The 10,875-nt window shown below is 46.5% G+C and overlaps 1 protein-coding gene across 9 annotated transcripts in view; it reads left to right on the forward strand.

Moving 5' to 3' along the window:
- The window catches only part of LOC108140512 (unconventional myosin-XVIIIa), a 32,551-nt gene extending 23,149 nt beyond the window's left edge, over positions 1–9,402 (forward strand). For 3 of the 9 annotated variants that reach the window (XM_017263303.2, XM_017263304.2, XM_017263306.2), the window contains 8 exons: positions 326–460; positions 526–753; positions 4,734–5,102; positions 5,171–5,449; positions 6,911–7,869; positions 7,929–8,312; positions 8,371–8,544; positions 9,067–9,402. In XM_017263303.2, the coding sequence (XP_017118792.1) occupies positions 326–460; positions 526–753; positions 4,734–5,102; positions 5,171–5,449; positions 6,911–7,869; positions 7,929–8,312; positions 8,371–8,544; positions 9,067–9,253 (2,715 nt within the window). In that variant the 3' untranslated portion in view covers positions 9,254–9,402. Of the gene's footprint in view, positions 1–325; positions 461–525; positions 754–1,700; positions 3,695–4,733; positions 5,103–5,170; positions 5,450–6,567; positions 6,678–6,910; positions 7,870–7,928; positions 8,313–8,370; positions 8,922–9,066 lie in introns of those variants that run through there. The other 6 variants (XM_041709317.1, XM_017263311.2, XM_017263308.2 and 3 more) reach the window with 6 other exon arrangements.
- The last annotated feature ends 1,473 nt before the right edge of the window (positions 9,403–10,875 follow it).

A 10,875-nucleotide genomic window follows, 5' to 3' on the forward strand; every position in this document is an offset into this window, starting at 1 on the left:
GTTGCTTTGGATTTGTTTTTAAACAAATGCTGACTAAGCACTAAGATCGTAATGTACGTATTTATTATAAACAAGCTGAAATACTTGTTCATATTTACAAAAATGTTTAATAGGAACTGCTCTTATAAAATACAATAAAATGTTTTTGGCATCAATACAATCAGTAAGCACTTTTGTTTATACAATTGATATTATTAATTACAAAATAATTTGCAATATGTTTTGACAAACAAAAAATACCAAATTAAAAAAAATGATTACGATTTGTATACTTTTTTTAAGCAATTTCAGAACGCAATATAAAAATATATTTAATTTATTTCAGATCCTCTTCCGATCAGGAGTACTAAGTGATCTAGAAGCCAAGCGCGATGTCCTGCTTTCGGATCGCATTATACAACTGCAAGCTTTCTGTCGCGGCTACTTGGCCCGCAAAAAGATGTCCCAGCGGCGAGTACAGGTAATGTTAAACCGCATTACTGAGCTATTTGGCAATTTGTAATATATCAAAAATATGTTCTAAAGGAACTGGCAGTTCGTTGCATTCAACGCAATGTTAAGGCATTCCTTACCGTTCGCGACTGGCCCTGGTGGCGCCTCCTGGTCCGGGTCACTCCCCTGCTCAACGTCCACCGCACCGAGGAGCAGTTGAAGACGGCCAACGAGGAGCTGATCATGTTGCGGGCCAAGCTGGAGAAGATTGAGTGCGATCGCAGCGAGGTCAAGGCGGAAAACCAAAAGCTGGAAGCCAAGGTAGGTATCACAGCTCCGCTGATGGACATGTGCCCGAATGGGTGTGCAATTAAAATTGCGCCATAGCGACATGACAAGTCCATCTGCGTGATCATGTTTGCGTTGGCAGTGCTTAAATATCTGGGACGCCAAAAGAAAATGAAAAATGCTTAATATATTTAGATTGTATTGCAGCGGGGGGTTCTTCATTAGGAAACCGATTCTGTTTCAAGAAGAATATATATTTATATTTGGTGTTTTAATCTATATTTAACCAAAATACTAACTAGTTTGAGGGAATTGCTTCTAGTGTCTTCAGAAATGGTTTAGGGAATGTCACTAATTCAATGAGCCGTGAAAAAAGTTTCACAGATTACTGAAGTTTTTATTTAGTATATATAAATAGTTGTCACAAATATCATACAAATTTACAAACGTTTTATCATTTTGCCTGAATGGAATTGTTTTACTACCAAATAATCAAAAGATTTGCCTTTTAATCAGTTAATGCTTCATCAACTCGAAGATTGATTTCTTTTTCCTTAGGCAGCGTGAATAAGATGCACCATTTGCCAGTGGATTTCCATTCCCCATTTGTATTATTTTGTTTTTGAAGTGGGCTAAAAATAGCACTGTGGGCATTGAACACCAACTGACTCTGACTCTGAGAGTCTGAGCGAGCATATATATAGATATATATGTATATTCTGGTGGAGATGGATGGGATGTGGATTCAAAGGCAATGTTTCGCACATATCGCACACCAGAATAGCCAGAAGTATTTTTAAATGCTCTAAAAGATCATTAATAATGCTTGGTCGCGATACGGTTGAGCTGCAGCTGGGATGCGATAGGGTTTACATAATGCCCCCAAAGATTGCCAAATTATTGGATCAACAGTTGGCCGAAATCAAGAGGCAACCGTCAGACCATAGATTATGTGATAGGCGGAACTGCTCCGATGTTGCAATTGACTTGGCTCGATGGCGCCTCTCCTCTCTCTCCTTAAAACAGAAAAAGAAGAGATTTCTCTGGTGATTGGTTTGCCAAAAAAAAAACGGGAGACAAGTTGCCGGCGAGCTTTTCCGCTGGCCAGAATCAAGCGAAACGCGTACGCATCAACCGTACACTTAGTCGCCGAGCAAACGTCGCGTACGCCTGAGGCCTGTGGCGCCGTGTCCGGGAGATTCGATGCGAACCGATCCGATCCGTTCCGATTCGAGTCCAACCGATCCGATCTGATCTGTGCGTGTGTGAAAAATCGCTGCCAAAAGCAATAAAAGCCAGCGAAAACAAAGGAAAATCTGCTGGCAATTTGAAGCGCGCGCGTGCTGAGGCCGAAATAAATGCAGCAACAACAAGTCACACAAGAATTCAGTCCGAGATAAATTTAAATTGCATCAACGGTCTCAAGTTTTTGACAGCCCCTAGCATAATATAATCCAATCCCCCACCGACACACAAAAAGAGTCCACAACAAAACGAACTCGATTGATATAACAAGCGACGACAAAACGACAACAAAAATATCGAAATATCAAAATTTGCGAACAGAAACACAAATCCGACAAATATTGGCCAAGGAAATTTGCACAGAATCAAACCCCAGAGCCAATACCCCGTACCCCGTACCCCGAACCCCGAAAACGAAACCCCTTTAACCACCTGCCGCCCCGCTTGCCACTAACCCGAACCCATGCCTCCCCTGTCGCCTGCTAATGAGGCTACCGCTGACATTGCAGCTTCAGGAGATGAGGATGCCAGAGGCCCGCTAGAATCGGACCGATTGGAGAAGGAGAAGTTCCTGGCCCGCGTACTGGCAGCCATGAACGGAGGCACGCGATCCGGAGGCGGAGTGCTCGCCACCAACAATAACAGCAGCGGTTCCTCGTTGAACTCCACGCTGAGTGGGTCCGCCCCCTTGGCACGGCCACCCAAGCCACCGCCGAGTCAGGCCAGGAAGCAGCTCCGTCTGCTGCCCAAGCAGCGGGAGCAGAGTCCTGTACTGAGCAATGGCCACACCACACGATCCGCCCTGAACACACACCCAAGCAACAACACCACCAGCACCAAATACACTTCCAAAACCAGCACCAGCACCACAACGAGTGGCAGTTTCAGTGGCGGCAGCTCGGCGTTCTCATCGTCCTTGCTGGGTAATAAGGACTCTGAGAGTCTGTACGAGATCTCGCTGAAACTGCCACTGAATTCGTCCACAGCAGCGGATCGCCTGGTTAATCGTTCACCCAGTCCCGCCTACTCCGTGTCCTCGCGCTGCTCCACCCAGTCGTCGGTCTCCAACTACACCGCCAACTCGCGCCTGCAGACGCCGCCGCGCAGGGTGTTCCCGCAGAGCTACACCCGGGGATCGGGTGGCGTGGATCCCTACGAGATGCGGCAGTTGGAGAGCTCGCCCGTGGTCTTTGACGGCAACCTGTCGTTTGTGCTCGGCTGCCAGAGACAGCCGGTGCATCAGTCGATGCGAGCCTCGCCCTCCTTCGAGGATCCGCGCACCTCGTCCGCCTATCTCAGCGAGAAGATCCAGAACTTCCTCAAGCGCACGGACCATGTGCAGGAGGAGTGGACCGCCATGGGCAGGAGGACGCGGCGGACGACCAGCCACAGTGGTCGCGCAGGCGGAGGAGCGGGATCGGAAAGTCGCTGCACCACTCCGGGCAGCACCTGCTCCGGCTACGATGACTACGATACCATCTCGCTGATCGAGCGACAGCGCGAACGGAACAGCATGGAGCGATGCGGATCGGTGGGACGCACTCGCTCCTCCCAAAACATCCTGACCAAGGCCTTCCAGCTGGCCAAGCAGCTGCCCCACACGCCAACGTCGCGCGGCAACTCGGTGAACCGGGATCGGGATCGGGAGTCCTCGGTGGCCACCATTAGCCTGACCAACGGAGACCACGACGATGATGATGATCGCACCATTCGCGAGGAGGACGATGAGGTATCGGTTGGGCTGACCTTGAGCTTGTCGTTGACACAATTTCCCGTCCCTCAACCATTAAGTCTTGTTGAGTGTGGGGTGATGATGTCTCCTCTTCATAAATATTAAATTCCTAAACAAACACCTACTGCGAATGGGATGGTGTGGCTTCCATGCTGCGCTGACATTGACGGCGGCGCAGTTCCTCCGCCCATCCCCACACCTGAGTTGGATGAGGATCTATTTTTGGGATCGTATACTGGGTGAATCACACGGCGGAATTCTTTCAGGCGGCAGGGAAATATTCCACATTAATATCCATAACATTTGTTTCTTTTTCTTGTTTGGGGTCAAATTAAATAAATCAAAAGCTTACGTGGGCTGGAAAAATAAGATCTGCAAAATATTTTCTGGAAATTATGTTTTTAAAAAGTGTTAGCATCCAAGAGTCAACATTTTCAAGGGGCAGTGAACCGACCTTCCACGGTTAATTGAGTCAGTTTCAAATTGTGTCATGGAAGTAGTACTTTTGACAGTTATGCTTTGATCTATGGTTTAGTAAATGATCCTACGAAATGAGTAATTTCCATGTCACATTTTGTGATCTTAACTCAATTTTTCTTGCGACTACTCTTGTTTTTCTTTTTTACGTCATGGGGAAGTGAAACATTTCAGCTGACATAAATAAAACATTTGACTTAAATAGGTATAGCTTTAGTCATTAATTTGTTATATTTGTATATCGCTTTTATATATATAAAGCATAAAACTTCTTCAAACAATTCAATTTTAATTTTTATTTAATGAGTCCGTTTTTATTAGCTACGCATTTCCGCAGGTCACGGCTCAATAAGTATTTCGCGTAACTTGCAAAATATCGACACTCCGACAAAAGCGTTTTATAAATAATAATCTCACTTGTTTGGACATATGGCAGCCAGAAATCGAAATCGCAGAACCCAAACAAACAGTGAAATAGTACAATAAATTCCTTGAGAAAACTGGCACAGAATTAAAAATGAATGTTCTATATGGTTCGTGTGTGCTCAAATCTTTGCAGCTATCCGAGCTGACGGTGGACCTGGCCGAGGAGCGATCTACGGCCCACATAGCCACGGAGCGACTGGAGGCGGAGACCGGGGAGCGCCTGAAGCTGGAGAAGGAGCTGGGCGACCAGGCCAACAAGGTGAAGAACCTGCAGGAGGCCACCGAGAAGCTGGAAATGGAGTTAATATGCGCCAAGTCCGATCTCAATGGCATCTCCGAGGATGAGGATGCGGAGAACGAGGAGGGCGGCGCAGGTGGAGTGTATAAGCTGAAGTACGAGCGGGTGGCTCGGGAACTGGAGTTCACCAAACGACGCCTGCACACGCAGCATGAGCACGATCTGGAACAGCTGGTCGGGCTCAAGAAGCAATTGGAGAAGAAGGTTTGTGGGCTTGACACTGGACGGTATCTTTAGCATAAGCCTCAATGGGTTCTATTCCACCTCTCTAGCTTTCCGATGCCTACGAAGAAGTTGAGGAACAACGTCAGGTTGTGGGCCAATGGAAGCGCAAGGCACAGAAGATGACCAACGAGATGAACGATCTGCGCATGCTGCTCGAGGAGCAAAATGCCCGCAACAATTTGCTCGAGAAGAAGCAGCGCAAATTCGATGCCGAGTGTCAGTCGCTGCAGGATGCGGCGCGCCAAGAGCGGCAGGCCAAGGAGCGCTACGGTCGCGAGAAGGACGTCCTGCAGGCGGAGAAGTTCACGTTGGAGCAAACGCTGGCGGTAAGTGCTTTCTGCAACATTGTCTCGGCAACATGTTGCCGCAAGTGCTAAGCAACATTTTAAGAGCACTAACATTTAGCATGAGATAGATTCCGGGAATTTTCATGGGCTTAAAAGTATCTAAAAATGTAAGGGTGTTTTTCGACATTCTTTAGACAGGTTTTCGGACAAAAAATGTATTCTTTTAAGATTATATTAAAATTAAAAATGTTTCATTCTTTAAGAAGATATAGAGAGTTAAAATTCAAGAATTCTTATTCTTATTATGGATACTCTTTGAAACATAAAATATGATAGTTATATTTCCCTTCTTTCTAGGGGATTAAATGTTTAAAATGAAAACCTATATTCTAAATATTAATAATGTATGGATCCTTTTCAACTATTATCATTTTAAAATTGAAAAAATTTCTTCCAATTTCATTATATTATTACCTTTTAGTTTAGAATATTAAAATGTAATTAATATGCCATTCGTTGAACAATGTTCGAGCAACTGGCGACACGGTGCGCACATTGCAGCCGAGATACCGATTCAGATACTGGATAACTCGGACTCGGAAACTCGTTCGGCTTGTTTGCCCATGCACATTTTGCGGCATTCTACGGTCTACAGTCTACAGTCTACGCTCTACCTAGACTGCCTACCTGCCCACATCGGTGAGCGTTCCAAACATGCGCGCATGTGCGGCATGTGTTGCATGTGCGACCCGCTCTCTTGCCTAGTTCCATTTCCATCCCGAGATCTTTCCAATTCTGGGTTCTCGACTCTCAGTTCTTGGCGTTTCATGTTTTTATCGGCCTGTACTCGAGCTTCTCTGCCTCGCTCGCCGCTCTGTATTTAGATGTCTGTGTCTGCCTTTCGGTCACACATTTGTGGATCTCCGCTTTGCTGCTTTCTTCACGGTTCCGCTCGACAGTAGCTCGCCGAACGTCAACGTGCGATAACTGGAGTACATAGTATATAGAACGATCCCTCCGCCTCCGTCTGTTCCAATCTGTGTTCTGATTGTTCGGCCTGGCAAAAAGAAATTAAAACGTTGGCGGCGTTCTCATTACGCTTTCGATACTCATAATTAGCTGGAAGAGGAAGAGCCTCCATGGAGGGCGATAGCTGAACTGGCCACTGCGATTTAGATAGCATAAACCCACGGTCAGAGACACATTAACTGAATTTTCCCAGCCCAGTACAGCCATGAGTTTCCGCTACTCGACTCGGCTGATTCAAGTGAGTCCAAATGGGCACAAAGTGAAGCTCCAAACTCCAGAAAACAGAAGCTATTAAGTTGACTTAATGTACAGAAGCTGAGGTTGATTACTTAGTTTTTCATAACAGAGTGAAAATTCATAAGAGGTCTTAAATTAATAGTTAAGTTACCTAAACACATTAAATATCTAGTCCCATCTAAAATGCATCGTTTGATAAAATAATAATTTTTATTAATTTTACTTAACTAACAGGACACACGTCTGGATCTAGACCTCAAAGAGGAAAAACTCGCCTCGCTGCAGCGGGAACTGGAGGAGATGACCTTTGGCGGCGGCACCGAGGAGGAGTTTGCCCAGCTGCGGCGCTCCAAGAACGAAACGGAGCGTCGGGCCAAGGAGCAGGAGGAGGAACTGGACGAGATGGCCGGCCAGATCCAGCTGCTCGAGCAGGCCAAGCTGCGCCTGGAGATGACCCTGGAGACGATGCGCAAGGAGGCGCGACGTGAGTCCCAGCAACGCGACGAGGAGCTCGAGGAGGTGCGCGGCAATGGCTACAAGAAGATCAAGGCTCTCGAGTGCCAGCTGGAAACGGAGCACGAGGAGCGCACGCTGCTGCTGCGGGAGAAGCACGAGCTGGAGCGCCGGCTCTCCTCCATGGAGGACCGTGATCGCGTTGACCGCGATGCCGAGGAAGCCCTCAACCAGAAGCTTCGACGGGATCTACGCAAATACAAAGCCCTGCTCAAGGATGCCCAGACACAGTTGGAGCGCCTCAAGGCAGACACGCCCGGCAAGACGCTCATCCGACAGCTGCGCAACCAGCTGGAAGATGCCGAGTCCGCTCGTTCGCTGGCCATGAAAGCGCGGCAAACGGCCGAAGCCGAACTGACCGAGGTGCAGGCCATGTTCGAAGAGTCCCACCGGGCCAGGAACGACGCCGAGGAGCGAGCCAATGCGGCACACAGGGATCGCGCCGAACTGCAGGCCCAGATCGAGGAGAACGAGGAAGAGTTGGGCGAGCTGATGAAGAAGTACAGCGCCACGGTGAAGCAACTGAACACTGAGCAGATCAACGTGTCCGAGGCTGAGTTCAAGCTGAACGAGATGGAGGCAGAGCGCAACAATCTCAAGGAGCAAGTGGGCGAGCTGCAACACCGCCTGGATAACGTGGAGAATCTGGGCGATCCCTCTATGGCCATGATGTCCAAACGGTAAGTGAAGGTGGTAAAGCTGTCTATCTTAATTGTTCTAAACACTATCAAACAATCAGGTTGGAGCTGCGCACCAAAGAACTGGAATCCCGACTCGAACTGGAGCAGGCCACACGGGCTCGTCTCGAGGTGCAGGTGAACCGTCACAAGGAGGCGCTGGAGAAGCTGCAGAACGAGGTGACGCAGTCAAAGATGCGTGAGATGCAGGCCCAGGACGTGATCAAGAAGTCGCAAAAGAGTCTGCGCGACATGCGCGAAGAGTTCCACACGGTCTCCAGTCGCGAACAGGAGTCGCTGACGCGGCGCAAGGACCTGGAGAAGAAGATGGAGCAAATGGAGTCCGAGGGGGCGGCCCTGAAGAACGATCTGCGCTTGGCCCTGCAGCGGATAGCGGATCTCCAGCAGGCCATGGAGGAGGAGGGCGAGGAAGAGCTGAGCGAAAGGTAAACAAGCTTAACGATACCTAGGGATAGTAGCAAAACTAATGGTTATCCATTGCAGTGATGAGAGCATCAGCTCGGTGGGCTCAATCAGCGATCTGGAGGATCGGCTGAGGCCAGTGCATGTGAAGCGCAGCTCACAGCAGTCGCTTAACGGAAGCATTGGCGGCGGAGGTGGCTCCGTTGTCAGCTCCACCCGCACCGTGGTCTTCGAAAAGGACGACAACAGCCCTAGGTACGCTGATAACGAAGTCAACTCGAACAGCAGAAAGCAGCACAAGCATTAAGGCCCAAGCACCCAGCATAGACTCTATCTATCTCTCACCCTCTATTTGTCTGACTCTTAATATGCCTATCGCTAGTTAGCCAGTTAGCTAGTCTGTAAGGTCTGTTGCTATTTGCCGGCTTATCTAATTTAAATAATTAAACCATACATGCAAACCATCCGCCACAATCCACATCCACAAACGACCCAAAAAACCAAAACGAAAACCGCCGCCAACACTTAAACGCTGTAACGCTCCAATCCACCAATGACTCCTGCCAATTCAAACAAAATCATAAAAACCAAACGCCCGATGCGTGTAAATATGTTAATGCGTATGTGACAAATGAAAACCAAAACACACAACAAATCCTCATTCCGCTCCGCTCTGATCCGCTGTACCGCCCCCGCTCCGCTCCGTAACAACAACAACCCGCCCCTTCCTCCTCCGCGTGTGTGTGCGTGTAAACCATTAGCTTTTTCTTATTGTAGAATTACAGTGACGTCGCCATCGTCGCCACACATTCATAAGCTGGCACTGGCGGCCAAAGCCATACCGGCCCACAAACCGGACACAAAACCTGCAGCAGCCGTGGCCAAAACCAGGATGGGATTGGGACTAACAGTGCCAGTGGGCCAGCATAATGGCCAGGATGCTGCTGGACTGGCCAAGCCGTAGATCCATATTGGGGCTGCTATTTGTAATTTGTAATTTTGATTTTTATTTTTTGGATATTTATTAATTGTTTATCATTATTATTTGATTACTGTTTAGTTCAATATGTTTAACTATTTATTATCGAAATATAGCTACATGATAATATATGATATGAACCCTATAGGCATTCAACAGCAATGCTTAATCGTAGTTAATTTAATTTGCGCGACAGTCCCTAAATAAAAAGTGATTAACATGTTTTATCTCTCTCAAAACAAAAAAAAAAAAACAAAAAAACTGGAACTAACACCTATAGCCTATATAGAATATAGTCCATTATCCTATAGCCAACTTAAATGAAATTAGTTAAACGCGTTTCAAAACCATAGGCAAGTGTATGCTAAACGCAATAAATTAAACCTTTAATCAAATTAAATACTAAAAACTGAGTATTTTACAAGTAACTCATATTCTTATACGAATCATCGACCCCTTCATAACATCAGTAGTTAAACAACGTCATTAGCGTCATTCATCACATATTGAAAGGAAAATCTTATAAGTAAAAAACACATTAATATATATTGGAATACGAAATTTTGCAGAAATCATTAAATAACAAGAAAGATTCATGAAAATCCTTATAAAAACTAACAAAACGAACATAAACAAATAAATATATTGTTATAAAACTCAATAACTGAATTTTTCTATCAGAAAAGTGTTGTTCTAATTTCAGAAATAAAACTGCATACGATTTGTCTATCATTTCTATGGCATGGATCTTGATCATTTTGATCTGTTAATGTATAGCATACTTTTTGGGTAATATTACCTTTAAAATTCTTGTAAAATGTATGTAAAGTGTCCAAAGTTGGAATTTAGGCTTCCATCTAATGAATCCAAAAATCACAGGATCTTAATGACCTTATAGCCTTTTGCATTTAACTTTTCCAAGCAATCAATGTAATTCCAGTTTGAATTGATAATCTTCAATGCCCGTTTTCTTTGGCCCAAGTTTTTAGTCAAGAAGCAGCCATCAAAAGTCAGCACCTAAAAATGGCATACAAGCACTTGGCCTAAAGCTGAACTTCCTGGTAAGAAGTAAGCCAACTCTTGAGCATTGATTTATTTGTGTAATCACGCACGCTGGTAGGTCGAGGTCAAATGTGTAAGACAGGGGCTAGAAATCTGGCACCCACTTACCCACGAAAGTGGAGCCCAAAACCCATTAAGTGGCACCATTCGGCAGTCGCCATCCCGGGTGACTTTGAAAGTTGCAGCTATCGCAATCGGAGTCCCACGCCTGGAATCCCGAATCGGTCACGAATGAAAGCCAGGCACGCAAGTTGACTCCAACGCTTTGGGGGAAGGCCGCGAGCACTTGAAAACACTTGTTGTATGTCAAAGCCGGAGGCCCAGACATCAATCACAATCACAATATACCGTCTGGCGATGGCTTTCCAATCTGGGCGGAAGCAACAAGTGCTGCCCGGGGAAACACCACCACTTGGTCCCCCGTCCCCGTTTTGATGGGAGGGGAGGAGGAAAATGCCGCGTGTCCGTCAGTTGAGTTGAACTCAAAAACAACCGTCAACTAGGCGACTGTCAAATGCGCCACGTATCCGGATTATCGATCAAAC

Source organism: Drosophila elegans, unplaced genomic scaffold, assembly GCF_018152505.1.
Source record: "Drosophila elegans isolate 14027-0461.03 unplaced genomic scaffold, ASM1815250v1 contig_476, whole genome shotgun sequence".
NCBI classification, from domain to species: Eukaryota; Metazoa; Arthropoda; class Insecta; order Diptera; family Drosophilidae; genus Drosophila; species Drosophila elegans.